At 39.6% G+C, this 13,263-nt stretch overlaps 1 protein-coding gene across 4 annotated transcripts in view; it reads right to left on the reverse strand.

Annotated features, from left to right (window-relative positions):
* Positions 1 to 13,263, reverse strand: part of otud7b (OTU deubiquitinase 7B) — a 52,820-nt gene that overhangs the window by 797 nt on the left and 38,760 nt on the right. For 2 of the 4 annotated variants that reach the window (XM_065298832.2, XM_065298831.2), the window contains exons 9-12: positions 12,790 to 12,939; positions 12,394 to 12,508; positions 7,613 to 7,691; positions 1 to 4,344 (exon numbers count right to left, since the gene is read on the reverse strand). The exon at positions 1 to 4,344 is cut by the window's left edge and continues 797 nt beyond it. In XM_065298832.2, coding sequence (XP_065154904.1) covers positions 2,893 to 4,344; positions 7,613 to 7,691; positions 12,394 to 12,508; positions 12,790 to 12,939 — 1,796 coding nt within the window. In that variant the 3' untranslated portion in view covers positions 1 to 2,892. Of the gene's footprint in view, positions 4,345 to 7,606; positions 7,692 to 12,393; positions 12,509 to 12,789; positions 12,940 to 13,263 lie in introns of all 4 variants that reach the window. The other 2 variants (XM_065298829.2, XM_065298828.2) reach the window with 1 other exon arrangement.

The following is a 13,263-nucleotide window of genomic DNA, read 5'->3' on the forward strand; positions in this document are numbered from 1 at the left end:
TATACAACATTTTTCATTTCTAAACACAGAAATGACTGCAATCGCATTGAAGTCCAACGCTCAAGGTGGCTTGAACGACTTCTCCATTCGTTAAATAAATGGATTCGAACGAAAGCTACGGTACAACCAAGCTTGTCATTTTGGTGACAAGTTCCTCTCGGTTTGTGCCTTGAAGCTGCAATATATTTACCACACACACACACACGCACACAAACACTAAACACACAAAAACGTGCGCTGAATTCCTTTTTTTGCGAATTAGCAAAGTGGAAATCTGATGTCAGGGTGAATGTTATATGCCTTACTCAAGGCATAATTGTTAAATTACATCGACTTATTTGCTTGCATTAAATATATTCAAATGTGCTTGACCAAAATAAACAAAAAAAGTACTTTATTCATCTAAAAGCAGCAGCGTCCCCTTTTCCATTCCTTACACTGTGAAATTCAAATCTGTCAGTCTCACGAGGTCACAAGGATGTCCTGCTTTGATAGAAATAGAGGTGATCGCTGCCAGAAGAAACCTTAACAAGTGCGCCATCTACTGGTTAGTAGAGGGGATAACGTCAAAATATTTTAAGTTCAATTTTTGTTTCAAAACTTCGTCAAAAGGTAATAAATAATTGAGCTTTAATATGTCATTTGTCAATACACTGCAAAAAAAAAAAAAATTCAGGAAAAAAATTCTTCGTATTTTTGTCTTGTTTTCTGTAAAAATATAAAAAAATTCCTAAATTAAGATGCTTTTTCTTGATGAGCAAAATAAGTCTAGTTTTTAGACCAAAAATAATTTGAGTGATTTTGTGCATAAAACAAGCAAAAAAATCTGCCAATGGGGTGAGCAAAAAAATCTTGAAAATTTTTCTTAAACACTAAATTCAAGAAAAATGCAATAAAAATTTGCTTAACCCATTGGCAATTTTTTTGCTTGTTTTATGCACAAAATCAATTAAATTTGATATTTTTGGTCTTATTTTCTTGGGTCGTTTTGCTCATCAAGAAAAAGCATCTTAATTTAAGAGTTTTTTGATATTTTTACTGAAAACAAGACAAATATACTAAGAATTTGTTTTCTTGAAAATCATTTTTTGCAGTGTAGAGTGATTGAAAAAACTTAAACGAGAAATGCAAGGGGGCGCCAAATGAAAAGTATTTTAATTTACTTTATTAGCTTTAATTTAATTTATTAGCTTTACTACCAATATGGTACACCGGTTGCACACATCAGCTATTCAAATGAAGATGGAAACATCCTCTTACAGTACAATAACACCCCATTTCACATGAGCGATGAGAATTTAAAGGGACAGTACAAGAATGAAAAAATTGTCTTTATTTATTCACCCTCACGCCCTTTAAAACTTGTAAAACATATTTATTTAGGGCATATAATGAAAGTCGATACGGACCAAAGCTTGAAAAAGCAGCAACATAAAAGTATTAAAACTTGTTCAAACGACTCGTGCACGGTATTGTAGGTTCTGAAGAACGGGCCGAAAGTAAATAATGGTTAAAAAAAATCTGAAAACTTAATAGTGCACAACTTATGTTTTTTGGAGCTCAACATTTAAATATTTGTGTGGAAATGCCCAGGACGATCACCTTATGTTTTCCACTGGACTTGGTAAACGAGGGTAAATAAATAGTGACTATTTATAATGATCATTTTAGGTGACCTAACCCATTAATACGACTAGCTGGCTTTGAAAGGGTACGTTGATAAAATCAAGACGCACAGAGCATCAAAGTTTATATACCGGAGGACATGCGAGTATCCTCTGCATCCACAAACACAGACAACCCAAAAGTATAAATTCAGTTCAACGATCCCCTGGTCCGGAGGACTGAACTAAGACTAAAAAGGCAACTAGGAAAGAGGTGAACCTGCGAACGACACAGTGGCACCGAAAGTCAAACCCTGACCTCCGCACAGTCTACACGAGTGAAGCTGCTGTCCAACGAGAGCACAGAAACATAACAGTCTGTCACGGTCACGTCTAAGGCCCGCACCTGTACACGCATAACATTGGGACGTTAGAAAAGTGCTTGATTTTGTGCAGCGACTGCTCGGTCACGAGTAACTGAGGCGATAATCGTGAAATATAAATCCAGTGAATTTGAGGATAGCACACCCCAATGTTAACCCAGAAACAATATTTAATTTGGTAAAGAATGGAGCTTACTTTCACAATGTTGGAAAATGTTTTCAACATTAGCCCTCTTTGACCTGCGAGTACCTTTTTTACTAAAGCTAATCGATTAGCGTTAGCGTAAAGACAGCACAATGTACCATTTATGAATGAATGGGGCATATGAAGTGAGTTAATATTAGGCTGGGACACATTTTACACTTTGAAGATAAACAGCGGTAGCTCAAAATGTGTGAACGGGTGACTGGGAACCTTTGGCTGTCAAGGTTCAGCTCCATACGATTAAAAAGTTGAATCTTAAAGAAGGTAGGACGTCTAATTCAAGCCAGGTATAGCTTTAAAATTGGTGCAGAATAAAGTAACAGAGCATTAAAGTAAAACTGGGCTAATGTGGATAACATTATCGACTGCAGCACAATCCCATTTCTTATCGTCTTTTTTACACAATACGTATTTTATGGTTTTGCTCAACGTGTTTTTTGGGGGTATGCTATGCATTTGTTCTTTGCACGTTGCATGTGCTCTGCATGCTTGCCACTAGGGGGAGACGGGTACGAGGATGACCACGACCGGCAGAGCTTGAAACACCTGCCTATGAGCCACAGCAAACGTAACACAACAGCAGTCCCATTTCCATGGCGAATCATCATTGTCCTCCCAGGAACTCTCGTGTTAAGACAAGATCCAGGCAAAGAGGATATGATGTAGCTCGCATAGTCCTTTAGGAGAACAGACTTTCCATTCAAAACCTATGGATGGTTGGATCTGTTTCCCTCCTCTTCAACTCCTCTTTGTAGCAGCACGAGCAGTAGTTGCCTGTCTCCGGGTGGCCGTAGAAATTGCAGGTAGGCGTTCGGCATTTGCTGGACGGCAGGTTGGCCAGGCCGCCTGCGCTGCCTAAGGAATAATGCCTGACAGGCATTGGGCCATTGCGACTGTCCAATGTAGACCGAAAGTCCCGCAAGCCATTCGTGTACCCTCCTCCTGTCGTTTCGGGTGGGTAATCGGCAGGCTCACGTTCGTGGGGAAAAGACGACAAGCAGGGGTTGATACGGGACGGGCTAGCCAAAGTGGCGGAGGGCGGTTGGTATTGGATATGTGGAGGGCCCTGCGCCAAGGGGCAGTGCCGTGGAAGCGTGGCGTAAGACGGCAGGCCGGGGTAAGAGGAAGGCGCGCCTCCCGCAAGTTGCCGTCGCGTATCCAAGTAACCGTGCATGTGCATATGCTGGGTAAGTGTGGGAGGTGCGTGATCAATGATGGTGGGCCTGGGAATGGGAACCACACCAGAGTACATTAATGGGGTGAAAGCAGAGGGCTTTATTGTGAAGGTAGGAGCAGAGTTGTCAGTAGCTTCTTCCTTGGTTTCATAACTTCTGTAACATAGATCCGGCCCGTCTTTTTTCAACTGGGATCCGGGGGTTGGTGCTAGACCACCCGGTGCTTTCCGTTCGGCTTCTCTCCGTTGTTCCTGCTCTGCATGGAAACGCTCCTCTGCGTCCAACAGGTAGCGCTGGATCATCTCTTCTTGGAAAGGCTGCCGGTTGCTTGTAGCGAGTGCTGCGGCAAAGATGTACTTCCTTTCGCCTTGCATAGCGGATCGGAGAATGCTGAGACTCACCTTCACGTCCGAGCTGTATTTATAAGTGTCACTTTCCGATGAGCAGTTTCCGTTTTGCCGCTCGCTGTTCGAGGACGGGGAACCTTTTCCGGAGTCCTCAGAGCCGGTCTGATTGGAGGGACAGCTCTCCTTACTCCCTTTACTACCTTTCAGTGAGCCTTTCTTCTTTTCCTGACCATCCTGTTTGCCTCCAGTCCCACTTGCATTTTTTCCTGTCATCAGACCTCCTACATTCTTCTTCAGCTTACTGCCCAGACTCTTGCCAAAGCTACCCAGCTTGTTGGCAACCGAGTCTGCCCGTTTCTTGTCTTTATCTTTTTCTTTGTCTTTTTTGCCTTTCTCCTTGCCCAGTGTGCCGGTCATCCCTGCCGAGCTGTTACTGGACGAGCTTGAGGAACTTGAAGATCCACCACTAGTTTTGCCAGTTGTTCCACTGGTTCCGCCTGCACTACCGTCTCCGTTTCCATTGGAACTGCTGCTGACAGACTCCTTATCGGACTCTCCGGAGTCTGGCGGGGTGCGGGCATCCTCACCTGCGGACGCTGTAGGTGACTCTGGTTGGGCCAGTGGGGCCTGCTGTGGATGCAGAGAAAAAGAGGGTTACTTGGCTGCAAAAAAATAAACAAAAATAAAATGCAGGCCACGCTGCACAATATTCTGATTAATGAATAACTGGCTGCTGAGTTCGTGAATACAAATATCATGTTAAAATCTAAAAGTCATCTCTAAACGAATTTATAAACTTTACAAAAGTGTTAAAGACACTCCATGCAAGCTATTGTTCAGACCAAAGATGTGTAAAACATCTAAATAAAAATGCTAAACCTGTTAGCATTCCACCTTAAACACATTGGTAAAGTTGCTTTGGATGTACAGTAATGGCCAAAAGTGATATCCAAAAGGGACAGGGGGTTTTATTCACTAAGCATGCGTCTGCACTAGGGATGTAACAATTCAACCGTGTGTTCCATTAAGAATGCCTGTCTGAAATTGATTCTGAATCGCAAGGCTGCGATTCTTTGTTTCATGCACAGCTTGTGCGTATACTATGGCATTTGGTCAGTAGGAAGTCCTTATCAATCTAAAATCATAACGAGTCGGAGTCGTTTATAAAGTGCATTTAAAAAAGCAACACTCGTTAAACAAAATCATTCAAAATATTCTTTATTATCATGAAAATACCTGAAACAATTTGAAGAACAGTGATATAAACTCACTTTTTAAATCTCTATATGAAAGCGTCTGCTTAATGCCTAATGTAAACGTCATGTAAATGTAATGAGAAGTCCAAACGTCAATCACTTGATCTCCTGACTGTTTAATTTTAGATACAGATGCGCGTCTCTGTCATATTAATGAAATGTCATATTTGTTAACGCATCCAATACTTAATGTTACTCTGGTCTGTGGACAGCACTGGCTTCCTCCAACAACAGCAAAACCTCCCAAATAAAAAATGCAAAGCAAAACGAAACTTTATCGATAATAAATATGATCAGGGATTTATTTTCGAGCTCTTTTGCTCCTATGACAAATTGCTCTATAATTTTCTGTGGACCAGCGCTGCGGAAAACCCTTATATGGAGCTGGTTTGGGCGTGTTTTATGCAAATTACCAACCTCGTGCACGCGGCCGCTCATGTAGGACACTACAAATTCACTAAAGCAAGTGTGCGTACAAATACGAAAAACATACGTAATTTTTAGTGAATGAGACGCATTATTTTCACAGTGTTTGCTTAAAAATAAACCTACAGTCAATCTATTGTGACACAGTCTGTGAAAACCAAGCTAAACTTTGTACTTTGTACTGTTTTCTACATAAAATCATCCTACATAGTGTAAGGAAAATTCAGTGAAAAATTTCTAAAAATTTCTAAAATTTTCAAGACATTTTATTGATGAACGTCGAACTGTCAAGGGGTCGCACAAATGAAAGTAACGTTATTTTCTGCAGTTTAATTGAGATTATATTGTGACACTCATGTTTTATGATACTTTTAATAAAATGTTCAAGCGGTTTTAATTGTACTGTTTTTGTTTTGAATCGCTAGTTAAGGCGCTAGCTAGCAGCTAAGTTATGCGCTATTTGTTGAGCTCCGCTCAGGCAATCGATACCACAACCTGAGACAACGGAATCTTCTATGTTTGTCAACGCTTGTCTGTTTACGTAGCGCCCAGTTAGCGGCAAGGGAAGGTGACGCAAACGGTAATCGAGTGGTGTCTCATTTTTAGACGAACGATCTGTCTTACCCCTTTCCCCTTTACTCTGTTTCGAGGGGCAAGGGGAAGACGAAGACAAAGGGGAAGGGGTAAGACAGAGAAATGAGATTGGCCCTTAACCTGGAATTCTCAAACAGAGTCACATATAAGGAGAATGGTACAAAATGCAAAAAAAGTATTCCTTAAAAATAAGTTTCCCAAACCTTAAAGGAATATTCCATTTTCTTAAAAGAAAAATCCAGATAATTTACTCACCACCATGTCATCCAAATTGTTGATGTCTTTCTTTGTTCAGTCGAGATGAAATTATGTTTTTTGAGGAAAACATTGCAGGCATTTTTCTCATTTTAATGGACTTTAATAGAGCCCAACATTTAATACTTAACACTTAACAGTTTTTTTCAACGGAGTTTCATAGGACTCTAAACGATCACAAACGAGGCATAAGGGTCTTATCTAGCGAAACGATTGTCATTTTTGACAAGAAAAATAAAAAATATGCTCTTTTAAACCACAACTTTTCATCCTGATCCGGTCCAGCGAGACCTGACGTAAATACGTAGTGATGTAGGGAGGTCACGTGTTACATATATAAAACGCACATTTGCAGACACTTGTAAACAATAAACTGACACAAAGACATTAATTAGTATCATTCGACATACAACAACGTAGGAACGGTCCTCTTTCAACACACTTGTAAACACTGGGGCGGAGTTTCGCGTTCGTCCTCTGTGACCTCTTGACGTCATGACGTATTGCGTGGGGTCACGCTGGCGGGATCTAGACGAGAAGTTGTGGTTTAAAAGAGCATTTTTTTTTTCTTGTCAAAAATGACAATCGTTTCGCTAGATAAGACCCTTATGCCTCGTTTGGGATCGTTTAGAGTCCTTTGAAACTCCGTTGAAAAAAACTGTTACGTGTTGAGTTAAGTATTAAATGTTGGGCTCTATTAAAGTCCATTAAAATGAGAAAAATCCTGCAATGTTTTCCTCAAAAAACATAATTTCTTCTCGACTGAACAAAGAAAGACATCAACATTTTGGATGACATGGTGGTGAGTAAATTATCTGGATTTTTCTTTTAAGAAAATGTACTATTCCTTTAAGCTCGGGATACACTGCAAGATTTGTGCACTCCTATAAGATACGCTACTGGTAAACAAATAACGGTATGCAGGTCTTAGCAACAAACAAACTATGCTTTGATCATGCTGAATTTCTGACACTGTCAGAAAACTATCGTGGGCTATCTTTGGTCGCAAGACTGGTAAAACGTCCATCTTTGAACCTCTCTCACTGTACGACATAGGACCACCAATGAGAGCCACGATCATAGAAATCGCTACAATTGTTTCACGATGGCTATCCTTCGTCTGGGACAGCCAAAAAATGTGAAGTCTATCCGGGGCTTTAGTTTCAGTTTACACAATGCAACACGCATACCAATTCTTTTATACACATTTAAATAAAAGGCTAAGCCTTTAATTGTCCTCAGGCGGGCAATACTTCTGGCCACTAATGTACTTTAGTGTTGTTAAATAAATGGTTTGGCAAAGCTTTTAAAAACCAACCAATAAGTTATTTGTATAATTTTACACAAACCAAAAAGCTCACCTGTACCTCAAATGGCAGAGGAAGCCAAGTCACAGTCAGGTAGCTGTGCAGCAGATGGAGCTTGGCCTCCAGAGATAAAGTTACACTGCAAGCAAAAAACAGACACGTCAAAGCACTGATATTATTCACATACAAGGTGCATTTTAACTGCCTTTAAATATATATATATATATATAAAAGTACATGACAATGTTTAAAAAAAAATCACAATAAGTAGTATATAATTAAAAATACGGCCAATACATAAAGCAACTACACAAGTGCTTATTGTGAGAAACTTGTCGTGAGGTAAAGTGCTATTTATGTTTGCTATTTTAGAACAGGACATAAAAAATAGTGACATTTCTAGAACTGTAAAGGGGAAATGCTGAGCTATTTGCAGACATCCCATTCATAGCAAGCGTTTAACGTCGATCTGCATTAAAGAATGAGAGTTGCTCATCTTGACCCTTGGCCAACATCACACAGTCACAGATGAGCTCACAGGGCTAATACTGTCATAATGGGCAAGCATTACTGAACTCTGATGTAAACAAGTCAAAGAGTCATCTGGCAGGGCATGGTGTTGTCAAAATAACCTGAATACTAAGATATGTTTCTATTTCTGTAAATTTGTCATGGCATTAAAAGGAATGTTCCACATTCAAGTGAAACTTTATGGGCAGCATTTGTGACACACAGTGGATTACCACATAATAATTTAGACGTTTCTGGGTGTGTTAAAACAAGCATGAATTGTGTTTTTAGTATTGCACTCATATGGAAGTCCCATCTATAACCCCGTTCACACAGCACTTTGGTCCAAGAAAACTTCCTTAAAAAAGGGGGGCTTCTGTGTGAATACAAACACGTCCTGGGATCGCTCCCGTAAAGAGGACCTAGTAACATTCACGGAAAGCATTCTGTGTGACGCAGAAGAAGCAGAAACAATGCCGTAAGGTGCAACGAGAAATGTTAACAAACTGAACTGAAGCAGAGATCAGGGAGCTTGTCACTTTCCGCAGTGAAACTGAGATCATTGCATGAATGAACAGCACATCACATGCTTCTTATAATCTTGTCATAAACTAAAATGCACGCGCAAAGTTTCCCGGGAGAGAATTAGCAAACTTCAGACGCTGTGGAAAAAACCTACCAAGTGCACGACTTTAAATGCATAACGTCTTTACAGGATCTTTACGTTATGTGTGTGAATGTTTGTGAAAATATAACTCTGATATCTTTAATATTTGTCAAAGATTGAAATCAAACTTTGATGCTCATAATCTCATCACTAGATTATGAGACTTGTGCCTAGACCTCACAAATATTAAAATAAAGTATTGAACGCTATAGTCACACACATTACAAAGCTAATACTAGTGCAACAAGAATAGCTAACTAACCTTCAGGGTTTCCACACCTTAGTTAATTTCAAATTCAAGGACTTTTCAAGGACTTTCCAGGTCCAATACCCTCAAATTCAAGGAATAAATGTGGGGACACATTTCAAGTGTGAGCAAGGTTACATCGTGTTACCTTTTAAGATACATTGTTACAGTTCCCTTTCGAGGGAACTCGTGCTGCGTCACTGCGGTGACACTTTGGAGAAGCCTCCAGGGTTAAGCGATCTGAATGTGTATATCAAATTCAACCAATGGTGAGGCTTAACGACAAAGAACGGGTGACACGGGTGTATATCGCTATCTGAAATATTGCCAAAGATGGCATTACAGGGACGCAAGAAGTATGGCAAGGGAGATGCAGCGTCTCGTTCCCTTCTCAGGGAACAACAGTTACATACAACAGCACGAGACGTTTTCATGTGTCAAACACAACTATGCAAAAAAGCATTTTGGTATGAATCAACATTCGCATACAGAAGATATAAGCATTTAAAGTGAACAGTTTTGCACGTGTGCTTAAAAGTCGAGAAATTTAATGATATTATCCAACACTACACATGGAATAATATGGATTTTTCCCAGAAAACTTGCTTAAAATAGATTCAAGCACTTTCAATGACCTGTATCTATGTATGTATATTTTCAAAATCTTCGGGCCTTGAATTTTTTCTCCCAGATTCACAAACTTTCAAGGATTTCAAGGACCCATGGGAACACTAAACCTTGTTTCTGCAAGTAACGTCTAATATTTCAAATTCTGTTATGGCCATGTGAAGCCAGTAAACTGGTAACTAGTATAAAACACACATAAAAAGTGAACAAACACATTTTTGTATAGAAATATTAGAGGAGCTTCCTGCCATCTAAACCCCCTTGCATTGTAAATGTATTTCTGTAAATGTGATTTGGGTTACTCACAAATTAAGGTACAAAATTAGTATCTGTTGTGATCAATAACACATAACAGATGCTAGTGCTGCAACGAATCGCAGTTGTTCCGTACGGATCACGACCCACGGTTCGGCTCGCATGTGATTCGCGGATTAATACGCAAATTTAAATAAGGAAAGTTTATCATTTGTATGCGTTTCAAAGGTTTGCGAATGTGTTCATTCAAGTGATTTTAAACAGTTTAACTGCAAAAAGGCGCTAAAGTGAGCAGTTTACTTTACGCACAAACGCACGTGCGGTTGAATGCGTCCGGTCCAACTCGAGTCAGATCATCGAGTTAAAGGTAGGGTAACAGATTTGATCCTGAAACATTTTTAGTTATGCTGGTTAAAAGTCTCCTCGCATCCTGATAGCAATCACTGTGTTAAGTTGTTTAAATATATTTGTAAAAATTTATGTCATCTGTGAAAGGCGTAGGACCAAAAAATGTTCAACAAATCATAGATTTCGGTCCGAACGGACGTTTCCTTTTATGTCCCTCATACGTAAGCGTAATTTGAATTCCCACCGCGCATCGAGTCCACGCAGATACCATACGTCATCGGCGCGTTCATGTCCGCTCTGTCTGTAAACAGCAAGAACACCAAACTTTTCTGCTGAATTGACAACCTACACAGGAGCAACAAAACTAAATGCATCTTTTATAACAACAACAGCAAAAACTTCCTGGATCAGCAAGAGCAAAAATCCAAATTAACATCAGTAACTTTAGTGCTATACCACGAGATGAAAACAGCTGCAGGAGGCAAAGGGTCTGAAAGGGTCGTTGCACTTTTTATTTTGGTAAGGTAGGTACGCGATATGTTTGTATTGAGATGGATTCAGATATTCTACTTTGATGAAACGTTGTGTTGCTTATGAAATTTGTGTTCGTTTACGGATTAGCATAACGATATAGTTACTACGTCTACACAACCGGACGTGTGCTTAAACTAATTCTGATGTAAACCAGTTGTTTTTGTTGGTTATTTTGGAAGTGTTATTCACTTTGTTTTCTCACTGGTGAATGAGACATGAGACGTGACCGTCTGATCTGTGCGTGTTCATGTGTTTGGAAAGAGGCGTGACTTTGGAGAGCGATTTGACTTGAGGGTGGGATCGGGATTTCATTGCTAGGCGGCTACCGTTAGCATTTTTCAAAATGTGTTACCCTACCTTTAATCATCTTAAAGATCAGAACTCTTCATTTGTAAACTTTAGAGAGTTGTGCTACTCTCTCTCATACTGTAGTGTATTAAAATACATTTTGCTTATAGAGCAATGAAAAACAACGTAAAGTTTTTATGCTGCGCCGTTTGTAATTTGCCCTCTGTCTGTGTGTGTGCGCGCGTTTAAGGGCACCGAGTAGTGCACACACGGACAGACATGCAGTCTGTGCATATTTGGTCTTAAAGAGACAGTAACCTCAATTGACCTACTTAAAGGAACAGTATGTAGGATTGTGGCCAAAACTGGTATTGCAATCACAAAACTTGTGGCAACAAAAATGGTACTGCAATCACACAACTGGTGGCCAATACACAAAATGACAACATAAACATCAGTTGAGGGCTGCAAATCCACTTTTTAAATGACAATATTCTGGCCAGAGCACTGTTGTCAGTGATATAAGTATTTGAAATTAAAACCATTTCTTAATGTCTAGTGATATATCAGGGCCATTTTATGATTAATTAATATAAATTAATTACATACTGTTCCTTTAAGTCTGTGGCATTAATGATTTGTTAATCGATTTTTCCCATACTTTTTTTTGCTGATCCGAAAAATTATCCGATCCGTGCCTCAAAAAACGCAATGTGATTTGTACCGTGAGTTCTGTGATCCGTTGCACCCCTAACAGATGCTGTAAATAGATGCTTTAAACTAGGGCTGCACGATTTGGGAAATTTTTCCCATTGCGGTTATTGATGCTAATATTGCGATGTGCGATTGCGATTATACTAAATGGTATCATGAGTCAACTTGATGGGTTTTAAGGAAAATCCACACACAGTTTAGCTAAAATGTGTATTTGTAAAACTAGAAATGTTTTCGTATTGCCACGTGATGTAGCAACTGCTCAGTGTCAGTAATCCTAAATCCAAAATACCACCATACAACAGACGTAAAGTTTTTTTTTTTAGCTACCAGATCACTGTCAACCTCCTCTGCATCCATCTTCGCTCTGGTATAAGTGACGACGCACACCACACACGTGCATGCCACACATGCACTGCCTTTTTTGCTCGTTTTTCTTTCTTTTTTTAAACGGCAAGGAAAATCATCAAACAGTTATCAGAAAGTTTGTGTTAAAAGTCCACACATTTATTTATTTAATATAATTGCAACATTTTGCTGTCATATAATCGCACAGGCTGACATCGCGATTGCGATGCGATTAATTGTGCAGCACTACTTTAAACCCTGAACATTCCTGTAAAACACAGATGAGGGCAATGAAATGTCTACCTTGCTAACATCACATTGTCATTGTCATCTTTTCCCCATTCCCAATCTGCCCCGGGATCCACAGCAAAGTGCAAAGGCAACATCTTATGATCAGAGTCCGTCAGAGGGATCACCACTGTGAAGATTTAAAACAAAACAAAAATAATGGTAAATGATTTTCTAAATTAGACTCCCCTATGCCACATTTGCTACTTGCCTTTATTTACAAACACACAATACAATATTCAAAGCAATATCCAAGACTATAGTCATAAGTATGTTTAAGGAATAAGCTGGATAAAGTGATCAAATAAAACCTGCTTCCAGGAATATCTATTTTTTTTAGCAAAGAACAAGCTACATTTAGCATAAAAGCTATTAGATTTGCTAAAAAAAAAAAAAAACAGGCATCCTCACCTTGTTCTTTTGAACCGTCCTTTTGCTCCATTGAAACTAGGGCGGAGAAATGTGCCTGGTCGTAAGCCAGAACAAGCGGGGAGCGGTGACACTTGTTGGCAGCTACTTCCAGAGGAAGGTAAATCCCTCCAAATGGGATTGGTGCAAATGCTAAACATTGACAAAAGCAAAACTATATCATGTATTATTCTTAAAAGAAGAGATTCACACTTTTAGTATTTATTTCAATTATGATTTCCAAGAACATAGGCTGTGTCCAAAATGTGTACCCTACATAGTGCAGTCTGAAGGGACAGTCATTTGTATTGGTGGCCAAAACCATAAGGTATTTCATCAAATGCATTCATCTGATCACATGATGCACTGCAATAACAAGTATGCTACCAATGCATGCTCTGTGGCTAGCCACAACCCATCCGCTATGAGGCTTGTGTTTTTACGTTACAGCAGATGACGCCCACATGCCTTTCGCCC

This window comes from Paramisgurnus dabryanus, chromosome 13 (assembly GCF_030506205.2).
Source record: "Paramisgurnus dabryanus chromosome 13, PD_genome_1.1, whole genome shotgun sequence".
Lineage (NCBI taxonomy): Eukaryota > Metazoa > Chordata > Actinopteri > Cypriniformes > Cobitidae > Paramisgurnus > Paramisgurnus dabryanus.